The sequence below is a fragment of the Eurytemora carolleeae genome, unplaced genomic scaffold (assembly GCF_000591075.1).
Source record: "Eurytemora carolleeae unplaced genomic scaffold, Eaff_2.0 scaffold111, whole genome shotgun sequence".
NCBI lineage: Eukaryota > Metazoa > Arthropoda > Copepoda > Calanoida > Temoridae > Eurytemora > Eurytemora carolleeae.
In genome coordinates this window covers 414,318-441,821 of record NW_019396201.1, presented here as the reverse complement: position 1 = coordinate 441,821, position 27,504 = coordinate 414,318, and the positions used below count along the sequence as shown (strand labels likewise).

At 33.5% G+C, this 27,504-nt stretch overlaps 2 protein-coding genes across 5 annotated transcripts; both read left to right on the top strand.

Moving 5' to 3' along the window:
• LOC111697950 (signal recognition particle subunit SRP72) lies at positions 1-27,352 on the top strand. 4 transcript variants are annotated; one of them, XM_023468130.1, is made up of 23 exons: positions 1-153; positions 1,881-1,886; positions 15,589-15,699; positions 15,997-16,101; positions 16,424-16,482; positions 17,272-17,326; positions 18,008-18,138; positions 18,518-18,586; positions 18,961-19,108; positions 19,549-19,685; positions 20,032-20,084; positions 20,445-20,524; positions 21,053-21,143; positions 21,391-21,482; positions 21,891-22,045; positions 22,327-22,394; positions 23,416-23,525; positions 23,961-24,051; positions 24,477-24,583; positions 24,820-24,866; positions 25,872-25,960; positions 26,267-26,337; positions 27,182-27,352. In XM_023468130.1, the coding sequence occupies exons 1-23, from the start codon at positions 127-129 to the stop codon at positions 27,275-27,277; spliced, it is 1,998 nt and encodes a 665-aa protein (XP_023323898.1). In that variant the 5' UTR covers positions 1-126; the 3' UTR covers positions 27,278-27,352. The 4 variants fall into 4 exon arrangements, with proteins under 4 accessions (XP_023323898.1, XP_023323897.1, XP_023323896.1 ...); XM_023468127.1 differs by lacking the exon at positions 1,881-1,886 and adding an exon at positions 253-258 and having other exon boundaries at positions 147-153; positions 15,588-15,699; XM_023468129.1 differs by lacking the exons at positions 25,872-25,960; positions 26,267-26,337; positions 27,182-27,352 and adding an exon at positions 25,605-25,674 and having other exon boundaries at positions 128-153.
• On the top strand, positions 6,527-15,590 carry LOC111697951 (EARP-interacting protein). The gene is made up of 13 exons (XM_023468131.1): positions 6,527-6,606; positions 7,021-7,114; positions 8,568-8,602; positions 8,730-8,873; positions 9,479-9,541; positions 9,634-9,753; positions 10,383-10,450; positions 11,000-11,094; positions 11,695-11,749; positions 12,836-13,004; positions 13,413-13,526; positions 13,941-14,022; positions 15,195-15,590. Exons 1-13 carry the CDS (start codon positions 6,559-6,561, stop codon positions 15,239-15,241), a joined length of 1,134 nt encoding a protein of 377 aa, XP_023323899.1. The 5' UTR covers positions 6,527-6,558; the 3' UTR covers positions 15,242-15,590.
• Positions 27,353-27,504: the final 152 nt, after the last annotated feature.

Here is a 27,504-nt window from a genome sequence, read left to right as displayed (position 1 = left end):
TTTGTCAAACATGGATTGTATGCAGATATTTATATTCATTTTCTGGTGAAGGAAGTTCTGGAGAAAGTTCTTGAGAAGTTTGAGAAGGCTATCGAGGGCAGAGTTTCCCGTAGAACCATTTTCAAGATGATGTTTGATTATCTTGATACACTTGTCACAGTCCTTAACAAGAAACTCTCGTTAAAAATTGACACTGGAGTTGACAATGAAAAATACTCCAAACAATTTCTGATTGATCTGGCTGAACTCAAGCTACAATAACTGCGCTGAGAATACCTCATGTGACTGCTTTATTGCCCTTGTGGAAAATATCTGAAGATTTGGAAGAGATCCAGGGAGATTATTATGCTATGGATCCTAGAAATAAACCCATGCCTCCTGCACCCTCTCAGTTAGGTGGAGAATAAGTAGATCTAATGATTGAAATCAGATGCAAGAAATATTTTCCTGAACTCCTGTGTATCCTTCCATGTGGTTTGGGAATAAATGAAAGTAAGTTCTCTGCTCCTAATGGTAAACTTACTTTTCTTGGTGGTCCCCACCCAGCCTGGTGTGATCAGTGTGAACTACTGATAGTACATATTGAAAGTTACAACTCAATACCTTTCATATGAACTATCATGATATTTTTAGTTGTGTACGAGCTAAGCTAGCTAAGATCTAAAAGAGCTATTAACCTCCAACCTAATCAACTTTTGAAGTGTATTATTAGATCACATTAATATGTTATGAAATATTCACATTACACACCTGGAGCAAATTTTATTATCTAACTTCTATGATTATACTTTAAAATTCTTTTCATATTTATATAATAAATTAATCTAAATCAGGACTGATAATCTGTTTTTTTAGTTCATGGCTTAGAGCCCTTATTCTTGTAATGCTACACCTAAAACAAATAAGATTAAATAAGATTTAGTGTATAAACAAGGTGCGCTGGAGAAAATATGTTTGCCCATCTCATTGTTAATAGCATACATACCTGTGGATCTAAGGTATTGGTATTTTAAGTTCTTTCCAGGACTTTGAGCTCAGAACAGTCAGGTTTTTATACAACTCTCTCTAGTTTCTGTGTTGAATAAAATGGCGGTACACCCGACTTGGAAAAAAAATAGTGCAGAGAAGGAGGGGTTTCTCTACGCTTCTCTTCCCCTCCTTCTTGCCAGAAACAGTAATTGGATAGAGACAGGAACTCTGTAAACCCTGGATAGAGACAGGAACTCTGTAAACCCTGGATAGATATGGGAACTCTGTAAATCTTGGATTTGAATCCTGATGGGTGTGCACCATGCACTATGATACCAGTTTAAACTCTGCCGGCTGTAAGGAAAAGATTAATATCCAATCCTTTTCTAACCTTTCTTATCCCATTTATCAAGATTAAGGTGGAATTCTGACAATTAATATCCTCAGTGATTTTTCTTCTTCTCCAACCTGTAAGATTATTGAATGATGAATATGTTTGAACCTGAACCTTTAATCACTTTAATTGGTTTAGTTGGTGTGATTATGTTTATATATCACGGGTGTGATAATTTAAAACATCTCTTTTCCGACTTCATTTGCCGTTCAGGAATTCAGCCAGTTATCGAGTCAGCATTCCTGGCAAAACTGAAAACTGCAGATTAGCAAAAAAATGAAGATAAAAAATTCACTGCTCTTTTTAAGTCTTTTTAAAAATTTTTGATTAAAAATAAATTGTAAAAAAAATACTTTAACAACAATTTTATTGCATTAGCACTTTTTGAATGGAACATGGAGTTTTTTGCTACATTATTTATTTTATTACATGAGAGTTAACTGGGGAAAACTGATTTGTGGAAGTGGGAAAAATCTATATAAAACGCTTTGCTCATAAATATATATTTATACGTCAGCTAAAGCTGAGCAAATGTCTGGACCAAATTGGCTGAAATATAACTCATAGTTACCCTGTGGGTAACATAGGTTAAAAAACGAGTTTTTTTCAAGAGAAATATTTTTTTTTAATTCCACAGGCAACGCCGGGCACTTCAACTTGTGATCAATAAAACATACACACCAGTTAAATTTCCCTTTCTGTATTCCCAGGGTAAAACTATGACAGGGCACAAACAGTGGATAACTTCAGTTTCCTGGGAACCTTTACATCTTGCTACTGCTGGGGTTTGCAGGTAGATATTAGCTTATGTAAGTCTGATCTGAAATTTGTAACTCCTTTCCAAGGAATTAACCTAAATCAGAGTTCTCAAAGTATGGATGGGGAAGTGAGTACAAAATGTGAACTGTATAAGGGACGGGTGTTGTATCTGGAAGTAAGGATCAGGAACTTAGTATATAGTGCAAAATGTTTAGAGATGTTGTATCTCTAGGTTAAGTGAGTATAAAATGTGAACTGTATAGTGTATAAGGGTATTGTATCTGGAAGTATGGATGGGAAAGTGAGTATATTATGTTCACTGTATAAGGGTGTTGTATCTGGAAATAAGGATGGGGAAGTGAGTTTATAATGTGAACTGTATAATGGTGTTGTATCTGGAAGTAAGGATGGGGAAGTGAGTATAAAATGTGAACTGTATAAGGGTGTGGTATCTGGAAGTAAGGATGGGGAAGTGAGTATAAAATGTGAACTGTATAGTATCTGGAAGTAAGGATGGGGAAGTGAGTATAAAATGTGAACTGTATAAGGGTGTTGTATCTGGAAGTAAGGATGGTGAAATGAGTATAAAATGTGAATTGTATAAGGGTGTTGTATCTGGAAGTAAGGATGGGGAAGTGAGTATATAATGTGAACTGTATAAGAGTGTTGTATCTGGAAGTAAGGATGGGGAAGTTAGTTTATAATGTGAACTGTATAAGGGTGTTGTATCTGGAAGTAAGGATGGGGAAGTGAGTTTATAATGTGAACTGTATAAGGGTGTTTTTGTTTTCTGATTTCTTAAATTAAAATATACGCAAATGTTTATACCCCGAAAAGGAAACTCGGGAGTTTCGTTCAAAGATACTCTCTTAAATTTCCGGCTTTGGGATTCTATCTGGAAAGTCCCTGTCAGATATATTTATTGTTTATTTTTTCCTATAGACGTGTTGTGTCTGGAAGTAAGGATGGGGATGTAAGAGTTTGGGATGTTGTTCTATCCCAGTGTATTAGAACTCTAACCTCACATACTGCCAGTGTTACCAGTGTTAGATGGGGTGGCTCAGGTGAAACATATAGATAATTCAAGAGAATAAAGTTCATAATCGTTAAATATGCCTAAGCCCGACAAAAAATGTTTGTAACTTTGAGGATACATTTTTGAATTAGAGGGACTGCAAGCGTAGTTTCAAGTGACCCTCCATGCTCAAGTCGACAATGCTCGTTTTACAACGGTACCCTTGAAACTTTAATTAATCTGATCCAAAATGTGGAAGATACCTTAACCTTTCTGACTAAAAAAATCTTCATTTCTAAAGAAATGCGCAAGTCACTTTCACAGAGAAACCGCAAATGAAAATAAACAGTCCAAAAAAAAACAAAAAACTTCGATATCTAATTCATACTTGATCTGACAAAGCTTCCAAGGGTACCGTTGTAAATCGGTCATTGCCACCTTTGTATGGAGGATCAATTGAAATTTCGCTTACAGTCCCTTTAAGTCCCGATATTATAGATTCTTTTAAAGTTTGTCAATTTCAAAGTAAAAAACTTCTTAAGTATTGAACTTTTAGATGAACCCCATTTTTATAAAGTACCTGAATATCTCTCAAAAATAAAATGCTTTTTGATTTAAAGTTTACGCAGTTTAGTTGCTGAGCGCTCTTCCTAACAAAAGTTTGCCCTCAGTTTATCAAATATACTTTTCAAGTTAAAGATTGAATAGATGAGTATTGAATATTTTCTCTCCTGATTTTAGGTTTAGTTTATTCCGCAAGCCAGGACCGAACAATAAAGGTTTGGAGAGCCCAAGATGGAACCCTCTGCAGGTAGTATTTTTTGTACATAAATTTATTCTCTTGAATTGTTTTCTTTCGGGTTACATTTTTTATTTATTTCTCAGCTAAACTATCCTTTCAAACCTTTTCTTTTTATAGAACATTACAAGGCCACGGACACTGGGTTAATGTGCTGGCTCTAAATACAGATTATGTTGTCAGAACTGGAGCATTCGATCCGAAGGTAAATATTACTTAACAGTCAACACTTTTACACAAAATATTCTGCAACCCTGCACTCTGCACCATACACTCTGCACTCTGCACTCTGCACTCTGCACTCTGCACTCTGCACTCTGCACTCTGCACTCTGCACATCAATCTTCCACTCTTCGACCCGAAGGTAAATATTACTCAACACTTATAAACAATATATTCTGCAACCCTGCACTCTGCACAATACACTCTGCATTCTGCACTCTGCACTCTGCACTCTGCACTCTGCACTCTGCACTCTGCACTCTGCACTCTGTACTCTGCACTCTGTACTCCGCACTCTGCACTCTGCACTATCAATCTTCCACTCTTCATCCTGTAGCATGGACTCTGCACTTCTTAGTCTACACTACGCTGAAAACATTAAAGTAAAACTTTATAAATCAGTTTGTATTGCTTGATATAAAAAAGTCCCGTTCTTCAAGAAGGATTTTCCTTAAAACATGTTGTTTAAAGTAAATTCATTTTCCTTTCAGTCGTTAGAGCTTTAAATTGTCCATAAGAGAACTGGAATACTGTACTATCCAGAAAAATTTAATTCTTTTGTTAGCAGAGTTCACATCATTTTTAATTTTGATATTTTTTAACTGTCCATTTTTTTTTAATAAAGCTTGAATATTTTGAAGGATGCGAAGTTGGTTCCGGATGAGCATAGTAGCGAGGGGGAGAAGTTGAAACAGTTGGCAGAGAAAAGATATTCCGGAGTTATAAAACTTGTCGGAGAGGAGATATTAGGTCGGTCAATCAGACGAGGATTCAAGCATTTTTTTTACAAGTTTATACTTTTTTTAATTTGTTACAAATTTTCTGAATTTTTTTCAAGATTAGCCAAAACTGATGGATCATGCACGCACAACAAGAAGAAAATTGAGATTTAGAAAAACAGAAATGTCAAAATACTTTTGTAAAAATAAAAATTTAAAATAAATATGTTTAAAAAGTGTCTCCGAGAAACTAGTTCGTTAAATTTTTTATTTTTAATTTTAGTTTCCGGAAGTGATGATTTTACGATGTTCATGTGGAAACCAGAAAAGGAAAAGAAATCTATTGCTCGCATGACCGGTCATCAACAACTTGTCAATGATGTCAAATTCAGGTGAGACAAACTTTATTTTAAGGAAAATCGTTTTTCTTTTATTTCTCGCCTTTTCCTGTAGATAATGTAAAATTACCATTAAATCATTCATTGATTGACTGGGTGGCTGATTGACTGATTGGTTGGTTGGTTGGTTGTAAGTTAGTTGGTTGATTGATTAATTGATTTGCGGATTGATTGATTGGTGGATTCATTGATTGGTGGATTGATTTTGTAGTCCTGACCTGAGATTGGTAGCGTCTGCTTCCTTTGATAAAAGTATACGGATCTGGTGCGGGAAAACGGGGAAGTATATTTGTGTTCTCAGAGGGCATGTCCAGGTAAAAATAAACAACATTTATTTAGATTTTTAAATGGTTGTTTTTGGGACAGCTTTAAGTATTTAAAATTTTTTAAAATATGATCTTGATAATGTTAAAAAATAAAAGATTAAGTTTTTTTTTCTTTGCAGGTTTTAACATCTTAATTTTTTTTGAAATGTCAGTTTTTCAGATAAGGCAAAAAAAGCAAATATTTTAAGAGTTTAATAAAAGCTCTAGAGTGTCTAAAACCATAATTTTTGGCTGGCTTGGTTGGTTGTTGATTTATTTATTGGCTTGATTGATTGGTTTGCTTGTTTTATTTATTGATTGATTGCTAGGCTGTATACCAGCTGGCCTGGGCTGCGGATAGCCGGCTTTTGGTGAGTGGGTCAGCTGATTCTACCCTGAAACTCTGGTCAATGGAAACCAAGAAATTGCACACAGATCTGCCAGGTCACGGAGATGAGGTAGTAATTATTCTTAACTTAAAAGAGGCCAAATTTAAAGAATTTTAGTCGCATTTCCACTTGAAATTCAATTCAATTGAAATTCGAGATTTGAGCCACTCGTATGTGGATCCGTTTTTTGGCGGTTCAGCGACAACGTTTTAATTCTTAAAATTCGGCTTTAGGAAATTCTCCGAACAAAACAATTTACCCTTACTTTTAAAATGAAAATCGGAAAAATTTTGTTAGCATGTCAAAAAACACAGAAAATTAAAATGTTATTTTACTTCATCAACGCATTTGCTGGATTACTTCTTTCCACTTGGCACTTATTTATTCTAAATAATTTTTCTGATAAATTGTAATCAAACATTCTTTACTTTTTTAAAAATAGTTTTTTAGTTATTTTTCTCTTTTTACTTTTCATTAATTTATAGGTTTACACCGTGGATTGGTCTCCGGATGGACAGCGGGTGGTTAGCGGCGGTAAAGATAAACTTCTCAGAATTTGGAGAAAATAATTTTTTCAGATTTTCTAAAAATGCCGGAGGAATTTGAGCCTAGTCTCATCTATGGACTGGAACTGCAGGTCAAAACTTTAACTTATTTTTCCTTGTCATTTATTTTCCCAATATACTTGGAAGATTTTGGTTGGGAAAACTTGCAGTTTTAGAATATTTGGTTGATTTTTGTCTCTAAAATACTTAAACATGTGTTTATATTTTGTTGCTCAAATCTACCTTTTCTCCTTGATTATTTTTTCCCCAGGAAGAAACTGCTGTTGAGAAGATTTAATCACTGAAATGAGGAAAAAATTGAGTGTAAAGGGAAAGTAAAAGAACTTTTGGACCAAAAATATCCATCAGAAAAGGAAATTTTTCCAATTTATGTCCTGTTTTTATTTTGCCCGCAATTATCCCCTAATTCTTCAAAAATAATTTTCCCTTCAACTCTTTAAAATACATTTTTCTGCAGGTAAATTGTACAATGTACATATTATCAGGGCCGAGCACTGTCAGCTGTTGTCGCGGATACAGAGAATATCCGGTTTCTGGTTGGTACTCAGTCCTTGAAATCTGATAACTTCGTCTATATAGGTACGTACATGGAATAAGATTAATATTGTATCATATTTGTGAGGTTCCATAAGCACATACCCAAAAAAATTATATTAAAAAATTATTCTTGTGAAATCAGACTTTTTTAAGTTGGAGGAACAGTTCACATTGTGAAAGGTTGCAAATAAGTTTTATGCTCTTGTTCTGACTATCAATGTTTTTAATTTTCTAAAGTTATAATGCTAACATGTTAAAAACCATTTTATAAGTAAAAATTGGTCCTTAATTTGAAAGTAATGCATGTGGTGTGATTGTTTCCCTTAGTTTAGTTGGTTTGTTTACCAATTTCTACCGCATTTGCTTGTTTTTTTTTCAAGTTGAATCTGCCTTGAGTTTTTTTTTAGATGAGGAGAAGGTATAGTAATGGGTTGTCTTAATCTACTGAACAAAATCATGAAATCCTGTATACAAGGAATCATTTCCTGTATATAAGATCCTAGATCTTCCAAAAAGAGGAGAGAAAAGCGGGTCTAGTAAAAACTAATTCGACATGAACTGATGAAGATCTTTGTCTTTTATTCATGAAGCAAGATTTATTGGTTTGTTTTCATTGCTATGGAGTGCTCAGACCCCACTAGAAGTGTGTGACACTAGTATTTCAATGTAAGAATATACATTCTTTCACGCTCTGACCTAGAAATAATTTCCATTCTTACACAGTCTGAGCGTTCAAGGATGAAAATTCTGCACCTACAGTGTAAGAATAAGCATTCTTAAACGCAAGGAAGCGAACAATATTAAAATTGTTTCTCGTGAACCATGTAATAATGGGAATTCTTACACGATATGTTTACTACTATGGAACAGAACAGATATGATGTAATAATTCTTATGGGATATAAATTAATAAAAAAATGAAACAAAAATGTCAAGGATAGTAAGCCTCAAAAACTTTCTATTAGAAATTCTGCGCGAATACATTTTTCGAAGTTTAATATTTATACAATAAATCATTCCTGTAAGAAAATAAATGACATTTGTTGGTAAAAAGTATCAAATAGGAATGGGTCCAATTTTTCATTATTTTCCTCCAGGGCATATAAAATCATTCCCGCCGAAACATATTGTCATATTTCACAGACATTAAACCTAAGAGATGTCCTGTCAATAAATACTTTTTGTTTTGATCAGAGCTATCATAATATTGACAATTTATTTTCCTTTGGTCATGTAAATCTATCTTAAACTAGGAATGAACAGGGTGAGTAAAAAATGAGATTATCCATGCTTTGGACAAAATTTTCATATTTTTAGTTTTGCTCGTAGTTAAGACATAAAAACAATTAAATGGGATTTGAAAAATTTAATTTTTTATTTTTTAATGCTTAAAATGCGAATTTAACTATAATTATGAATATTTTTTTCAAAATATCAATAATGCCGATTATTTTTACTCGCCCTGTAGAAATAATATACATTTTCTTTTGTTAAGTTACACTTGACGAAGATACGGGACAGTTAAACAAGGAATCATTTCAAACTTTTTTTTTGATTGAAAAAAATGAATCACTAATTTATAATTTTTTAATTAGTTCTAATTACATGCACAAAGAGCCAAATGATACTAATATATTGAAAGTTGAATGTAAGTTAGAGAGTATTGAAGCACACTGGAGGTGAAGTATGGGGATTGAATCCTAACCCTGAACAGCCAAATATATTCCTATCAACCTATGGAGAAAAGGAGAAAACAACGTGGAAGAAAAAATGCGCAATTTGGAGTGTTCCTCAACATAGAGTGAGTTTGATTTTAATGTAAAGAGACTGTAAGCGTAATTTCAAGTAACCCTCCATGCAAAGCTGGCATAGTCTGATCTACAACTGTACCCCTGAAAGCTTTGTCTGATCAAGTAGGAATTAGATATAAATGTTTTTGTTTCTTTCAACTCACATATATGAACACTTAACGAGTCAGAAAAACGACAGTATCTTCAATATTTGATCTGATTGAGGTTTCAAGGGTGCCGTTGTAAATCGGACATTGCCATCTTTTTTGGAGGGTCACTTGAAATTGCGCTTACAGTATCTTTTAAGCTGAAGAAACCCCCTTATTTAAATAGTGCTTTGAACGGTTTAAACCTTTCGCTAGCTAACGATGGCGAATATGTCTTGTATTTTCTATCTGTAAATGTATGGCACCCGGCCTTGGTTAATTTTATTAGAAAATCCCTCTTGAATTTATTAAGTTATGACAAGCAATAGAATGTGCGAAATTTTACTCTATTCCAAATGCATGACAGTGGTAGGGTTATAGCACTGTGGCAGTCTTCAATCAAAAATCACTTAAAGCTAACAACCCCCTTAATCAAGTTTTCTAAAAAATAATGATAAAATTAATCTAAGGGATCCTCTGAGATAGATGAAGGGAGTATACCTGCAGTTGAGTTAGTTGCAGATCTATCCAAGGTGAAGATAATTTTACGAATAATTTTGACTTTCCTTGAGTTTGCGCAAATATCAAGTTGGCTTCTCTTTCCCTGATCACCTTGATTGTTCAGGTGGTTGAAGAAGGTGAGATGGTTGGTGCCTGGTATCAACCAAACGACGCCTCTAAGTTGGCCATGTCTGTAGGGGATAAAGTAGCACTGGTTGATCTAGGCTCCTCCGGCCCTCTTAAGGTGAGACGAGAAAATATTTAAGAAAGGTAAATCTTTAGCGTCAATTTATGAATTTTTTCAATGTCGTCATAACTTTCGGTTACCAATAAATATGTGTTTTTTTATGAGGATAGAATTTTTAATTCAAGAATTAATGGTTTTAAAGATTTTTTAAAGACTTTTTTAGACTTTTTTTACAGGAAAATGCTTCATAATAACATACCTAACCTAAATTGTATTTATTCTTTATTATATGGTTTTGGCCATCAGATATAGAACTTAAACCATGGGTGTATATTTTTCTAAAAAAAATGTTTGTTTCAAGAAGTTTTTTCTGTTGGCTCGTAGGGTTTTTAGGGTTTTCTTCCCTGAAGTGGGGAAAATAAATAATTTTTAAGGGAAGGAAACAAAGTTTTGTCTTAAACTATAAAAAAAGAATGAAAAATCTTGCCTTGTCATGTCCAATTATTTAATTCAGTTACCCATATCTCTGAAAATCATTTTTTTAAATATACAAAATGAGACAACCTCTAAAATTAGAAAATAATAAACAGTATACTCCTCTGAGACAAACCCTAAAATTAGAAAATAATATACAGTATACTCCTGGGACAAACCCTAAAATTAGAAAATAATAAACATTTTTTAAGGTTTGGGAATCACAACATACAGTCCGAGGTCAAACAAGAATAGAAACCTCGGCTTGGAACCCCCACAGGAACATTATTCATGTAAACCTGGACCGAATTAAAATAAATTTGAATTACGTTGCTGAACTACCTACTACCGGTTCAAATTTAAACCACCGATTCAAAGTTAAAGAAGAATTAGAATGGGTGAATTAAATCTGAACCATGAAGAGGTAGTTCAGTAACCCCTCAAATTCATTAAAGTCTGTCCCTGACATAGAAAATATATGAGACTTGAAAATGAATATTTCAAAGCATTAAAAGTTTGTAAAAGGAGATTTAAGTTTCTTGTTTAACTTTTCAGCAATATTAAATTAGGATTTTTTAAGACATTGTCAAGATATTACTCCTTAATGCATACAGGTCACTTCAAAGGTCTTAAAATGTGTTTGCATTTCTGCAGAATTCAAATCAGGGCAATCGATTTCTTTAGCAGGGTGGTTTTAGTACTCATTTTAATATTGCAGTTTAGCTGAAATCTTACATTTATTATCATCATTACGTTCAGTTGACAACCACTATCTAAGAAGGAGTTAATTATGAAAGATTACTTCAAAGGTTTTAAGTATATTGTATAGAGGATGTCACCAGTTAAGTACAGTATGTGGAAGTCAGATAATCTCCTGGGATTCTAGAACAGGAGAGAAGGCCTGGAATATTAATGTTAATTCAGGTTAAATAATAAAATATCTCAAATACAGGGTAAGCAAAAAATAATGATATTAGAAAGATGTTCTTTAATCTTTCCTTTGTACTATCTGAAGAATGAATTTGGTATACTTATGATTTGCTAAATAAAGAATAAACACGTATAAAGCTGCAGGGAGTCATGCATTTGAGACCAAAGGTTTAATAATTTGCACACCGTCGTCTTTTCAACAAAAATTCCAGAAAATCTACAGCAAATGTTTGTGAAAAACGGGACATAAAACTAATAACTGAATAAGATTACTTATTTTCGATGATGTGAGTTAATTTTTATTTTCTCAGCCTGTTCCTAAAAAACTTACTAGTTTACTTTAGAATTTTTGTCACATTTTTTGTAGTCGTTATTCAATTATCTAAAAAAATAAATTCTCAAAACGTAACAACCCAAATGGAAGATTTTGAAAGTCGGCTTTGCGCTCAAACTCAGTAATTATACATCATTAAAACGGTTTATATGTCTCAAATGAACCCTAAAAGTTTTCTCCACAAAACTACTTTCTCAGTTCAACTACCATACATTGCCGGTCACTCCCTTTAAGGATAATAATCATGATCTATTATTTAGGATCTGCAATTAGAAGTTTAGATTTTAATCCAAATAAACAGTATTATTTAGCAAGGTTAGTTTCATTTATTTGAATATTTGTCAATGTTTGTCCTCAATTCAATGTGATTTTTTTGGCACTCATTGGATGCCATTAAGTTGAAGAAAAAGGATTTTTCGACCTGAAGGGAATGCAAACTAATCATCGTTTCAGTTTAGTCAGTAGAATTGTTTTATATTGTACTAGCTTGGGAACCCAACTAAACTTTCTCTATAGAAGTAAAATTTAATAACTTATTGACAGTTATATTATCATTGTTTATCAATGACCAAAAACTCGATTTTTCACCTAATGGGATCTTGTTAAACATTTGATCCATCCAAAAATTAATAAAACTTAAAAATGTGTTTTTAGATTTTTTTTTTAACATCGTTTATGGAGCATTTTCATTTTTACACAAATCTAAAATTTAATTGGGAAAATTTTGTATTTCATCTATGCCCTAACGTCGCACATATTTTTAAATAATGTATTTATTTTCAAGGATCGGACACTTAAAAAAAATAATTTTGAAAGGACGAGGATTTCGATGTGGTTCGGACGAGAAAATGATGAGAATGTGGTTCGGACTAGAGATTGATGTGGTTGGCCTTCCTCCCCTCGGTGAACACTCACAGATTTGATTCAAATTTGAAATGAGATATGTATTTTTTTTATTTGGACTCCATAGATTCCATTAACATTGGGATTGGGTTGAGGTTATCTATTCTTGATGTCCTCTATCTATGAAATCAATGTCATTGTTTCATTTGCAAGACAGTAATTTTCACCTCTTCATAGACTTGTGTCCCCTCAGTAGATTTGTTTTGTCGATATATTTAAATGTGTAATCCCTGTTTGTCTGTTTGTTTGTTTGTTTGTTTGTTTGTTTGTCTGATTATAGCTCAAGAACCCCTAAACCGATTTGTCTCAAATTTTGATTGGAAATTCTTGGCTTGGTTTTGAGATTCTAAGTTGAGGGGGTCGCCTTTTATAGGGAAAAAAAGATAAATTTATTTACGACCAAGCGCGGGGTAAACGACTTTAAAAACTGTAAGTTCCCTGGGCAACGTTGGGTTCCTAATCTAGTAATGCATATTCCTGTATTTTGAACTGTTGCAGCGGCGGAGATGATGGTAGTGTAAATATCTGGGATTCAAGACAAGCCACACAACCTCTCTCTAACTCCAGGCTACACTCACACTGGGTATGGTCAGTTCGGTTCAACTCATTTCATGATCAGCTTCTCCTCTCTTCAGGTTCTGATTCAAGAGTTCTTCTCATCTCTCAGGTACCTTTCTCATCTCTCCATCCTTGCAGGGACTGTAAGCTTAATTTCAATTGACCTTCCATTTATAAAGAGACATGTCCGATTTACAACGGAACCCATTATACGTTTGTCAGGACAACGATAAGCTAGGTACCCTCATTTGTATAGATGAAGATAGAATGCCGGGAGACTGTAGGTTACAGTGAACACTGTACTATCCTTACTAGTGTACACTAGCACGGTTTCTTGGCACTTTATTTCGGACATGACACTTTATAAAACGAAATGTCACTTTAAATTACGCTTACAGTCACTTTAATTATCTTTTCTATTTGAGGGGGGGGGGAGAAACGAACAAAAATCAATTTTCTCTTTGGATTTATTTTGGGGTAAAGATTTTTTTGGAATTGGAATTATCTTTCTATCTAGGCAAGCTTGTCAAGTGAACCTTATCGTCAGAGTCTGGAGGATGATGATAAACCAGGAGGAGGACAGGAGTCTGTTTTAGAGGACGGTATTATTCAGACCTTCACTGATCACGAGGTTAACATTTTAGATATTACAGGGGTGTATAATTTCAAAAAAAAAACACACACCCCATGTAAAAAAAAAATAATTTTTCAGGGATTTTTATCATTATGAGGTTCCCAATATGGTTATTGGTTAATTATGGTACTAATCTATATAATAAAGCTCTTCGCCCATATATATATATTTATAAAGATAAAGCGGATAAAGAAAATGGGTGAAAATGCTGTCACTTGGTTCACGTCAAGAATTAAGTAACAAACTATAATATCATAAAATGATTTTTGTGGCAAACGATAATACTAAATGATTGAGTAAATTCTAGTTCTGACTTTGTTTTTTAACATAGAGATTAAATTGTTAGAGGGAGAAGACAACTGGAAAGTTTGATTTTCTATTTTTTTCAACCCAAACTGATTTATCTTATAGGATTCAGTTTACACTGCAGAATGGAGTTCCGTAGATCCTTGGACATTCGCGAGTCTCAGCTACGATGGGAGATTAGTCATTGGTAAAAAATAAAAATTTCTAAACTATTTTTAAAATCACAAGGCTTTTAGGCGCTTCGCCCCTTTTCTCTAAATATTTTTAGCCAATAACTGTTGCCCTGAAATTTGGCCTTTTTATTTAATCTCAAATTTTGATAGATTTTTCTTTTCTAATTGGCGCTTTTTCCAAAAAAGTCAAAACTAATTTAATTGTCAGTAATTTTTCCCTTGGATCATGTGAGGTCCCACCCAAAATTTTGACCCAATTGGTTCAGCCGTTTTGACCTTTATTGGATACAAGAAAACAGAAAGTCATCGAAAAAAATTTTAAAAAAACGTTGCAATTTCAGGATTTGAAGTCAAAAAAAAAAACATTTTAATTGTTGAAGGGTTAGCTCTGTACTTAATAATATACCAAATTCTTATAATATCCATGGCTTGTTCTTGTGTTAAAAAATGTTCTTCCAACAGCTTTAAAATGAGCGACATTAGTAAAATAAACATGTGTGCGATGCGCCAAAAAATTCGGTTCTTCTATATAGTGTTTGTTCATGTATTTCTTAGTGTCTATTAGTCCCTGGCTTAGTCATATTCACTATTAATATATAAAGTCCCTATTACAGTCCACAGCAATTTTTTTGTAATTCATTCATTGGTCATATTAGTCCACTTTACACTATAGTATACTATGTATAGTCCCTTAATCGTAGGTCTGTGCAGTCCTATTTATTAAGTAGTTCTTGGCAGTGCTTGTTCATATATTTCGTCTGTCTATAAGTCATAATAGTCTTTCTGATCGAAGTCCTCTGTCCTTGTTTGCCAGTGAGGGGCTTACCCTGTTTTCTTCTTATAGTCTGCAAAAGTTCTAATAATCTGACCTTATTATATTTAACTAACATTATTATATTTCTTTTTATTGTAACATATGTACAGGTTTTTTAGAAAGGATGAATTAAGAATAAATAACTTTCCTTTAGTCGAAAACGAGAAAATAGTTACAAATTTTATCAGAAAATAATGCGCGATGCTCCAAAGAAATATTTTGGTATTTTTTCTTAACTGACAAAATTTGATTAAAGATGGTCCACAATCATGATTATGCTGGAGTGAGGGGGGATGGGCTAAAGTGGGGCGAAACTCGGTTCCCCCCCCCCCAGTTTCGCCACTGATAAATGTCACTCTGGTTGTATTTTAGGTCATGTCCCGAAGTCGATCAAATACCGGATTTTGAATCTCAACTGAAGCAGAAAAATATCCACCAAAATCAAAATCTGTAGGCGTTACCTGGCATGGATTTGTAAGATGATATAGTCGGAGATATTTAATCAATTTTAAACTAAACTGTGATTTTTAACCTTTGCATTTGTTAATTTATTTATTAGTATTCTCATTTTTAATTAGAACTTTGAATGAACAATCGGAAATGGTCAAGGAAGAGAAAAGGAGTTGAATTTGCAACGTCTAGTTGAACTACCTCCTTTGCCAAAGAGATCAATCTGAACCAGCATAGGAGAAATAGTTCAGCCAGTCATACCTCGTTCCACTTCTTTAAATGACGCTTACAGTCCCGTTAAATGAGATCTGTTTCAAGTAAAATGTCTAAAAAGGACAGCAAAGAAGGGAAGGAGGGGGAGATGAAGGCCTTGTACAGGGAGCTCAACACTCTCAAACAGAACGAGGAGTACGAGAAAGCAATCAAGGTACGGGGTTAATTAGAAATTACGCATTTTCGCCATATTAGTTTTGCGTGGAAATATTGCTTCTAGAATCCACTATATTGTTTATGTAAACTTGAAAAAGGATTCTATAAATTATATTAAAAAAATATTTGTTAAAGGTTGTCTTTTTGTCTCGTTTTGATGTTTCAGACTTTCAATTTTAGTAAGAAAGCAAACTCAGTTTGCCCTAGTTTAAGAAATTAGTAAAACTTCAAGGGAAAAAAATGTTCTTGACGAATTGCATCTGAAGTCAGTCTAACATGTCGGATTCATTTTAAGACTTGCAACCGTATCCTGAACCTGGACCACGGCGATGTTACCGCCTTCCATTGCAAGATAGTTGCCATGATCCATACCGGCAAGTTCCAGGACGCACTCAAACAGGAAAAAAAACATTTTTTAGATTTTGTTCATTATGTTCTGTAGGCACAAGCTGATAATAGTGATTTCTAGTTTTAAAGTACAACATCCTTCCCTCCAGAAATATCCGCTCAAAGGAGGGAGGAAAAGCTTTTCATCGTTCTTAAATTCTTCCGTATAACCGCACAAATTTCTCTTAAAGGACATTAATGCAATTTGCCCTCTTCCACCTCTTGTTAGTTTTGATTTTTGATAAAGACACTAAAAGAGCCATTTGTTTAAAAAATCTTTCTTCAGTCGAAAACTGTGCTATAGTAAAAAATTTAATAAAATGGTTTTTTGGCAGATTGATGCGGGAAAACTGGACCTGGATTTATCCTTTGAAATTGCCTACTGTCATTACAGGTTGAAGATTACAATTTAAAACAGGATCTAGGATATTTTGGATTCGTAAAATTTTGGCTTCCTGGATCAGGATTCGCAAAAACGTGCGGATCCACGGATCCGGATCCAAGGGGAAAAATATCAACCAAAAACTGCAAATAACAAATCTTTTGCTCTCAAAACTTAAATCTAAACTATGAAAAAAATGTCATTTTCTTTGAATGGTTCATCAAATTGTTGCAAAAAATAAGTGAAATAAAAGTTAAGTAATAATTCGAAAATTCTTCTACTGTTAAAACTATCTGTAAATCTTAAATAAATATTCATGTACCGGATCCAATTTCCGGATCCGAATCAAAGTTAAATGAATCCTATTCCGAAGCACAGATATATAACCCTTCATTTGAAGGAATTGATAGGGGATTTTATAAATATTTATAATAATAGGACTATAAAAATGTCCAGGGTATTTCTTAATGGCGATCCTGTTTGTTTTTATTTTTTTAATAGGCTATTAGTCCTCGCTAACGTGATTCTGGATCCACATAAAATGAAATAATCTTTTCAGCAAAACCTTACCACAATGCTGTGGTATCTAAACATATTAATGCAATAAGCTCTGCCACACTGTTGTGGAGTTTTTAACTCAGTGAGGAAAATATACGTTGTGTAATTTTTTTATCAATAAAACAGATGAAAGGTTTTGAAAGAAAGAACTTTGTAAATTTTCGGAGCCATCTTTTATCTTATTTTCATATCGTGACCCCTCTGTTTTAATTATAAATTTTATTTTATTTTATTTTATTTAAGATTGAATGAATTGGAGAAGAGTTTAAAGGTTATCCAAGGCGTGAAGAATCCTGAGGTAAATTCCCAACTTTTTCTTATTTTTTTTTAGATCTAGATTTGATTAGGAGGCCGTAATTATAAATATTTAGTCATTCCGGTGGAATTAAAACCATGATTTTTTATCTGATTTTATTTACATTTTATAACACACCCACAATTTGTGTGTTGGTCATTTTATAGGTCTAGATTTGTTGCTCTGGAGTACTTAAGTGTCGTTAAGTAAACAAATACAATGTCAAATTGTACTGAAAATTCTACAGAACAAATGAGCATATATTTTTCCATACATTTAAACGTTAATGTTTTCCAACATTTAGATCATTAGAAACCTTGAATTCATTTTACACTACTGAATTTTATAAGACATACTAAAAAACTCGCATTGTTCGGAGCGTGCATTTTTCGTTTTAAAATGTTTTTTTCATCCCAATCCCATCAAGATCAGAGATGGAATTTTATTAAACCTTACTTCAATTTTATTATTAAACTCTGAATTGAAAGTAATGGATGGAAAGTAAATACTAATTTGAAGAAAAGAAATATTATATTTTATGGTTTGTCACGAGATATAATAGCTTTTGCTTTATAATTAACTTTCTTAATATTATTTTGAAGAAAAAAAATAATTTAGAAATTTTTCTATATTTATTTTGATCTGATATGATTTGGAATGTAACAATTTTTAATGTTTATCTAGCTGAAGCATGACGAGCTGAAAGCCCAGATCCTTTACAAGCTTGAGATGTTTGATGACTGCTTCTCTCTCTACAGGAACATCATCAAGAACTCAACCGACGAGTTCGAGACCGAACGAAAGACCAACATCAGGTATATCCAGAGTCTCTTTATAAAGGGTCTGTTAATAAGAGAACTCTGATATGCAGCGCCACAATATATACTAGCGGCGAATATGGGAACTAACAATTTGTGTAACATTGGCCGCTAGATGGAACTCAATTGTATTCATGTTTTCAGTCGTCTTGGTGGGATACCTGGATCCATATCCTTCTGTATATCATAAATTATCTATTTTTTACAGAATTATTTTAAATAATACTTCTTTTAGAAATTAGCCTTCATGTATTATCTAAAATTCTTCTATTCTAGCGTGAACTTTTGCCTTTTTTTACCGACTTTAAAAAGGATTTTAATGATAATTTAATGTTCATGATTTGTATTCTATTATGATAATTTTTTAATTGTTAAGTGCTGTTGCTGCCCAGGTGGCTGATCCCGATACCATTCTAACTGATCAAACTGAAACCTACGAGCTCAGGTTAACATATGCAATATTTAGAGGGGTATTTATTTTCAATCAAAATCTATTCTTACTCATTTATTCTTCAAATATTTTAGCAAATGGGAAGAATTAAAGATGTAATGGGAAAATAAATGAACTTATTTATAAAATTTTTTTTTTAATTCCTCGCAAATCCTTCAAATTATCCCGTTTTAAAGAATTGGACAGTTCTTCTTACTTTGGGTCATATGAGCTTTTTCGGGTCAATGGAAGGGATTTATTTAACATTTTTCATTTTTTGAGTGGAGTTAGTAGTGTTGGCGATTTATTACGGATATTTTAAGATATCTACCTTTTCCCTTTTTTTCATTTTTAGAGAACATTCCTTTAAACTCAGTGTTTTGTGGCAGGTATAACTGTGGTTGTGGGCTGGCAGCTGTTGGTGAGTATGATCAGGCGGAGGTTGAACTGGTCGCGGCGGAGTCCCAAGCTCGTCAATTCCTGGCGGAAGAAGGAGATTCGGCTGAGGATATAGAACAGGAAGTTGGAATCATCCGGGTAAACAAGTTCAACATTTTATCAAGACATTTTAATTATGTTTTGTTACTTTACCAGACTAATTGCACAATCCACATACGTTCTTAAATTTTTTAATTTAGATAAAATCCAGATTTTCCGGAGCGCTTAATTATGAGCACAGAAGGGAATTGAACATCCAGTCTTCTATATATATATTATTATTATTATTATTATTATTAACATTCCTACAGTCATGTCCTGTATAAATAAATGTCAAAATATATTATTTTTCAACAGAGAAATCCACAAAAGTTTAAGAGATTTATAATGGAGACTTTCAGAGTTTTGATTTTTGTTAGGAATGAGGGGCGCGAATAAAAACCTAGTATAATAGGATATTAAGACTATCTCTTCATTTTGTTATTTGATTTTTTGTCACTTTGGAAATTGCATTAGCAAATTATTATCCCATTTTCTAGGTCCAGCTAGCATATGTTCTGCAGAAGCAAGGTAAAGAGAAGGAGGCTCAGAATATTTATAATTCTGTTCTGAAGAGTAAACCTGATGATATTGGACTAGTTGCTGTTGCAAGCAATAATCTTCTAGCTATCAACAGGTTGGTTCCCAATATAGATTAGCTAGAAGTAGTTGATCTAGGTACAGATAGTTGAAATAATTCCATAGTGCGGACAATCTGCTATTCATTCATCAATCGAATAATAATTGTGAGGGGGGGGGGGGGNATTAATTACAACATTATAAAACATTTTCAAACCAAGTTTTAGAATTTTATATTAATTACAACATTATAAAACTTTTCAAACCAAGTTTTAGAATTTTATATTAATTACAACATTATAAAACATTTTCAAACCAAGTTTTAGAATTTTATATTAATTACAACATTATAAAAAAAATTTATTAAATACGGTTTTATTTTGATCATGAATTTTCTATCACAGGGACCAGAACATTTTTGACAGTAAGAAGAGAATCAAGGCTGCAACTGCTGAAGGTAAAATTAAAAAGTTATTCAGATTATTACTAAATGTGGTTGATTGGTTGAGCATGATAAATTCTGCATAATTCTTGTAAAGTTTTGGTTGATTGCTTGCTGTAAGATCAAAGTAGAAGGTGATTGGATGATTGATTGATTGATTTTACTTTGCAAGATTGGAGTTGAAGTTGATTTGATTGACTAATTGACAGATTGAATAATTGACTGATTAACTGATTGACTAATTGACTGATTGACTAATTGACTGATTGACTGATTGACTGATTGACTGATTGACTAATTGAATAATTGACTGATTGATTATTTGATTGTTTGATTGTTTGATTGTTTGATTGTTTGATTGATTTAACCATATAGGATTGGATCAGAAGTTGACCAGGAAGCAGAGGAACATGATCCAGAGGAACCAGGTTCTCCTGGCAATGTTTACAGCTCAGGTATACAACACAAGATAAGGGTTGCTTTATTCATCTATGTTACTATGGATGTATTCAAGTGACGCAGTGTTTACAGAATGGAATGTCAGACATACAACGGTTATTACGGTTTGCCTCAAACCTTTGTCTGATCTAAAATGCATGACTATCATTGTTTTTCTAGCTCAAAATTTATCATTTGCAATTGTGGGTTCTTTTTTTTTAAATCGGCGAAAACTTGTAAGTTGTAATTAAAGTTTCACTGAATTAATAATGATGAAGAAACTTATGTAACTTATGAAACTTATGTAACTTATGTAACTTATGCAACTTATGCAACTTATGCAACTTATGCAACTTATGCAACTTATGCAACTTATGCAACTTATGCAACTTATGCGACTTATGCGACTTATGCAACTTATGCAACTTATGCAACTTATGTAACTTACTTAGTTCACAATGTCACTGAATGTGTATTTACCATCTTTAACACATCTTGATCAAAGATTGAATTCTATTGACCCTTGACCTATATTATTTGTGTAGGTTGACTTGTGTAAGCAGTTGGTTGACCAACTGGATAACAATATCCTCACTGACCGCCAGCTGATAATTGCCGGAGTTCTCGCTAAATCAGGTTAAATAAAGATATTTTGAAGGGACGGATACTAATAATGGAGGGGGTTGGAGGTTGGAACTTGTTAAATTCGTGTGGTTTTTAAGACAGGAAGGTGCTGACGGACATGATTTCTAATTCCATTCGTAGTTTTAAGGTTTCCATAATAAATGAATAAAAACAACGCCCACAATTCGTGCATATCATGATTTTAGTTTTTTACCTTGAGAAATAGTTTCTCTGTTTTAACAATATAAGTCGATTTTAGGTAAATACGTTGAAGCGGTTGAGCAGCTGGAAGGGACGAGCAGTCCTGAAAACACTCTGACAGCTGTTCAAGTGCTACTCACAGCTGGAGAGGTAATAAACAGCTGTTAAATGTGTAATGGGTCCTTTTAGATCTCCGTACAGGTCTCTATTTCTGACAGAGTCTAAATTTTGCACACAATAAAAGCAAACTTGTAGAAAATAAGATTTTGAATTTGTTCCACAAGGTGGAAATGTTTGATTCACCTGAATGAAAAAAAAATCATTTAACATATCAGGTTGCCAAGGTCTATGTTTCGGTTCTATAAGTGTTACGTTATGTGTAACCTGTCAAGGGTAGAATTGATGAAATATTTTTCTCTAAAATGAATACGCCATTAGATACTTAATAATGTTTAGTAGATCTTAACTGTTAATAATTTTATTATAAATATTGGTGATGTGATGTGATGTGATGTGATGTGATGTGATTTGGCTGAGATTACAAGGATTGTGTTTCAGGTGACCAAGGCTGTGAGTAAGCTTGAAGGGTTGCCTGTAGACTGGAAGTATAAACACGGTGTACTTAGCACGCTGGTCAGTCTATACCTGTCAATCCAGGATAGGAACTCTGCTGCAACACTTCTCAAGGAGGCAACCGAGTGGAATATGAAGAAGTAAGTTAGGAGGATGGGATGGGAATGGGAAGTGACAGACTGGTTGAAATGGGATGGGATGGGATGGGATGGGATGGGATGGGATGGGATGGGACGGGACTGCATGGGAAGTGACGGACGGGTTAAAATTTGATGGGATAGGCTAGGATCGGCAGGGACTGGATTGGATAAAACAGGACGATATGGGCGGAATGGATGGGAAGAGCAGAATGAAACAGGATGGGATGAGATATGGTTGCATTGAAACATGATATGGTTTGATACAATTGTTTTCTGTTCAGAAAAGTTTCCAACACTAAGGAGATGTCGATTGTTTGGAGAAAAACTGCTGAGTTTCATCTGAAATCAGGTTTTTTAATCATTAATAAAGATTATAATTTTGTTTAACTGTCAGTGTGGGACGGGTACAGCGTATTTTTTTGTGATTACGGAAGAAAATCCTGTGAAGACATCTTTCTCATCTGCGAGGACGAGGAGGGGAGGAGGGATGTATATTTTCTTGAAAATTCATTCCCCCACTTTGAAAATAATTTTATTTTCCGATTTTTGGAATGTTTTATTTGTACGAATTTGGGAAAATATAGGATCTTATGGGCGGGGGGGGGGGGGGGGGGGGGGGGGGGTGAAGGTAAACGTTATCGAAAAGGATGAAAAAACCCTGCCTTTATGTTAACTAATGATTTTTAATCTGTTAACATTGCTGTTTATGTCTGACATTGTGTTGAAATGGTCAAGACTTTAGGGGGAGATGTCCTCATGCACCACGCCGCATCTTGAAGTTGGAATGGTGGGGACGTTACCAGTACAAACATCGGACCCACAAACGTCGGACCCACAAACCTAAGACTTACAAAGGTTGGACAGTACAAACGTCGGACCAGGACAAACGTTGGACTAGTACAAACGTCGGACCAGTTCAAACGTCGGAAAAAGAAAAAAAGATTTTTTGAATTTTTAGATTTCTTTTCAAACCCCCATTTCTTATATCGAGTGTTCTAATTAAAATCTACCCAAAGGAACTGAGTTCTTGCCACTAACTCAAATATTCTCATCCCGATATCTTTGCAACCTAATGTTATTAACATTTATATATATATATATATTAAGTGAGCGACTTAATTTATTTCTTAAAGCAATGGTCTTTTTTTAAATTCAACCAAAGTCAGAGGTTTTCCTTTATAAATGTACCTGTCCGACATTTGTCCTAGTCTGACGTTTGTACCAGTCCGATGTATGTACCACTCCGAAGTTTGTAAGTCCGACGTTTGTACTGTCCGACCTTTGTAACGTCCGACGTTTGTACTGGTACCGTAGGGACTAAGTCTATCATAATTTTACATTTTGAACTGCCTAAACCTGATCTGTCCCAGGAGAAGCTTCTGTAGCTGCGAAGTCTCTTGAAGAAATGCTGAAGGTTAAATCTGATCTTAGAACACTAGCTCAGCTGGTTCTGGCTTACGCTAAGTTTGATCTTAATAAGGTGATTTTATGATACCGCTTAGTCAGTGATCTGAAGTCTTGTATATCCATCCCGTAAACTTTTAAATTAAAGTGTAAGATTAATTTCCGGGATTTTGTAGCATTCGACGTATTTATCATCGACGTTTTGTAGCAGTCCACGTTTTGTGTCATCGACGTTTTTTTATTTGACTTTTTGTTGTAGTTGATGTTTTGTAGCAGTCGACGTTTTTTTATTTGACGTTTAGTACCCACTACATTAAAAAAAAGTTAATGATCACAGGGAATCAATCCAACATCTTAAATTTTTGGAGTTTTGATTTCATATTAATTTGTTCCTTTCCGTCCAAAAGTTACAAAATCAGTAGATGCACCATCCTTATTATTCTTCTCTTTATTCACTTTTTAAGATTGAAATTTATTTGTTTATTTTTCAAAATGTTATGATTTTTTCCAGGCTATGCAGGCTGCTAAGAAACTTCCTGCCTTTGATGAAGATACCTTGAATATAGATATTCAAGCACTTGAGGACTCTGCATTCTCAATGGGTAAATCATTAAAAAATTATCTTAGAAAAACAAATGTAGTTATTTATGTTATTATTAAAGGGACTGACGTAGTAATGTCAAGTGAGCTTCTATTTTAACAATGGTTCCCTATAAGCCTATATAAACAAAAATGTGAAATAAGTCGTAGTTTGTATATGGTGAAATGTGTTGTTTTTGAAGTGGAAATGGTAAGTCACTTTATTGGGTAACCACAACTGAAAATAATCATTTTTAAGATAAGATAATGTAAAGAAAGTCTAAGCTTTTAAGGGTATCAGTGTGAATCGGACATGCCACTATAAAATTAGAGGGTCACTTGATATTACGTTTACAGTCCCTTTAAGAGAAATGGAAATGGGTAGAATTATGTTGACAATTAAATAAATAGATTAAAGCTACTTAAACTATTTTTTTTAAATATGCAGGAAAGAACCTGAAGCGGGCTCCTATTACCCCCAGAACTCCTAAAAAGGACGAAGGGGAAGGAGTTGTTAAGAAGAAGAACAAGAAGAAGAAGAAGCGTCTTCCTAAGGGATGGAATTGAAAATATAAAATGTAGAATATTCAGATGTATTTGGTACCTACTGTTCTTTTTCATTTTCTAATTGATAAGAACTTAACTAAATTGAAACCAGAGCTTGGAAATTATGAATTAATGAATTAAATTTAGCACATGCTCTCCATTTTGGAAAGACCTTTCCTTTATTGCTTTGAGCTGAAGTTTGTCCGGGGTGCTTATATTTAATTTTATTCCATGTTTTTGAATAGAACTACAATCCTAATGTTACTCCGGACCCTGAGCGCTGGATTCCAAGGTACTGTCTTTAATTTTTAAAGGGACCGTTTACTTGTTTGGGTAATTTGAGGATAAACTTAATACCCCATTAGCTATTCATTGGTATTAGTCTTACTTTTAAAAGACAACTGTGGCCTAAGAAAAAGCCGATTTATCAATAAGAATTCCAGCGCAAAGGTATGAAACCTTTGCATAGACATGGGTTTTTAAAAATTTTCAAATATTAAATTAAATTGTAGTATCTAATAGTTAATTGTAGATATATTTATTCTTTTTTCAAAAAATTTTTTTTAATTGTCTATTTTTAAAATATGACTTAATTTAAACATTTGACGGTTTTCTCTGAAGTATTTGTCAATCCCTTTATGTTTATCTGTTTAGGAAGGGAGAACAGGACTCAAGTATTTATCAATCCCTTTATGTTTATCTGTTTAGGAAGGAGAGAACAGGATCAAGTATTTATCAATCCCTTTATGTTTATCTGTTAAGGAAGGAGAGAACAGGACTGAAGTATTTATCAATCCCTTTATGTTATCTGTTTTAGGAAGGAGAGGACAGGACTCAAGTATTTATCAATCCCATGTTTATCTGTTAATAAGGAGAGAACAGGATTTAAGTATTTATCAATCCATTTATGTTATCTGTTTTAGGAAGGAGAGGACAGGACTCAAGTATTTATCAATCCCATGTTTATCTGTTAGTAAGGAGAGAACAGGATTTAAGTATTTATCAATCCCTTTATGTTTATCTGTTTTAGGAAGGAGAGGACAGGACTGAAGTATTTATCAATCCCTTTATGTTTATCTGTTTAGGATGGAGAGGACAGGACTGAAGTATTTATCAATCCCTTTATGTTTATCTGCTTAGGAAGGAGAGGACAGGACTGAAGTATTTATCAATCCCATGTTTTTCTGTTAATAAGGAGAGAACAGGACTCAAGTATTTATCAATCCCATGTTTATCTGTTAATAAGAAGAGGACAGGGCTGAAGTATTTATCAATCCCTTTATGTTTATCTGTTTAGGAAGGAGAGGACAGGACTGAAGTATCTGCCAGGACAAAGGAAGATAAGGAAGGACAAGAGGAAAGGAGAGAAGTTTACAGGGGCTCAGGGTAAGTTATTAAACCATTTAAGAGTTTGGATTTTAAACAAATAATTTGTTTTCAGATTTGACAGACCCTCATACATTACTTATTCTTTATATTTTCATAAAAACAGCTATTCTGATTTGGACATTGATAAAAGAAAAGATTATTTATGTAATGATTGTTTTGTTTAATATTGAAAATCTGAAAGATAAATTTTTATTGAAATTCATATTTCAAGACCCCGAAGAAAATTTAAATGGCCTTCATAGAAAATTTTATGAAAACGTAAAGTAGTTTTATTTATTTTTGTCTTGATCAACTTGTGTTCAGGGACTGCTGCTGGTCAGAGTGATAACTTTGATTACTCCGCAAAGGTTGGAGCAACCAAGGAACCAGTCAAGGTAAATAACGGGTAATAGGGTTCCTCTCAGCTTTTGGTTGGTCGGCCAGGTCTTGATTCAAGTCAGCAGATTTTCGATTAATTGATTTTTTTCCTAAATTGTTCAGATATCCCTCTAAATTGGTAGATTTTTCCCTATATTGTCCAGATATTCCTCTAAATTGAAAGATTTTTCCCTAAGATTATCAAGATATCCCTCTAAATTGGAAGATTTTTCCCTATATTGTCCAGATATTCCTCTAAATTGGAAGATTTATCCCTAAGATTATCAAGATATCCCTCTAAATTGTTAGATTTTCGCATATGATTTTCCCCTCAAGATTGTCAACTTTTTATTGCAAAGGAATTGAGTCTTTGCCACAAACTCAAATTAAGTCCCTATATCTTTGCAATCTGGTACCTCAAACTAAGATTATTTAATCTAATATAATTCATAATTTGAAATATCTAAGGTCTACAATATTTGGTTCCAAAGATATAGGGATTAGAAAATCAGAGTTTGTGGCAAAGACTCAATTCCTTTGAAAGCTTCTCAGATCCGGATCAAAATATTATGGCAAATATTTTCGTTTTGAAAAGAAGAATAATCCTAGTTTTGCTGATAATCTCCTGATATTTCTTTGATCAACGAGAAAGGGTCGGAGACTCTGATATTTTGCTTTTAACTACTAAAACATCTATGAGCTTCTTCTGGAACTTGGCAGGACGGACGAATAATCAGGATCCATGTAATAATTGAACAAATCCTACGCATTTGTAGTCAATACACTTTTACTTAATCTCCGAAAGTCTGTAGTTGTTAAGTTAAGGTCAATAAATCGTCCAATAATAATTAATTGTTTGAGGCGAGTCCCCAGGCTGAACCAGCTCCTGGTCCTAGGTTACTAAAGAAGGGACCAGCTAAGGGCAAGAAGAAGAGCAGTGCTAAGAAGGGATTCTAAAATGAAGAAATATTTTTTAACGAAGAAATAATCTTTAACAAAGAAATATGCAAAAATGGGAAATATTTAAAAAAAGAAGAAATATGTATAACAATAACACTAAAATGACCAGTATTTCTAAAACAACGCGTATATATTTTAGTGAAGAATATTTTTTAATGGCGAATATTTCTATAATGAAGAATATTTCTAAAAGAAAGAATTTATCTAAAATATAAAATAATTCT

What these genes read in the sequence shown, in the direction of transcription:
- LOC111697950 (XM_023468130.1), top strand. Translation starts at nt 127, where the DNA reads ATGATGTTTGATTATCTTGATACACTT. An exon ending in CGGAGTTCTCGCTAAATCAG is followed by an intron (nt 21,144 to 21,390) that starts GTTAAATAAAGA and finishes AGTCGATTTTAG; the next exon opens with GTAAATACGTTGAAGCGGTT. An exon ending in GAAGTTTACAGGGGCTCAGG is followed by an intron (nt 25,961 to 26,266) that starts GTAAGTTATTAA and finishes ACTTGTGTTCAG; the next exon opens with GGACTGCTGCTGGTCAGAGT.
- LOC111697951 (XM_023468131.1), top strand. Translation starts at nt 6,559, where the DNA reads ATGCCGGAGGAATTTGAGCCTAGTCTCATCTATGGACTGGAACTGCAG. An exon ending in GAATATTAATGTTAATTCAG is followed by an intron (nt 11,095 to 11,694) that starts GTTAAATAATAA and finishes TCTATTATTTAG; the next exon opens with GATCTGCAATTAGAAGTTTA. An exon ending in GAGTTCTTCTCATCTCTCAG is followed by an intron (nt 13,005 to 13,412) that starts GTACCTTTCTCA and finishes CTTTCTATCTAG; the next exon opens with GCAAGCTTGTCAAGTGAACC.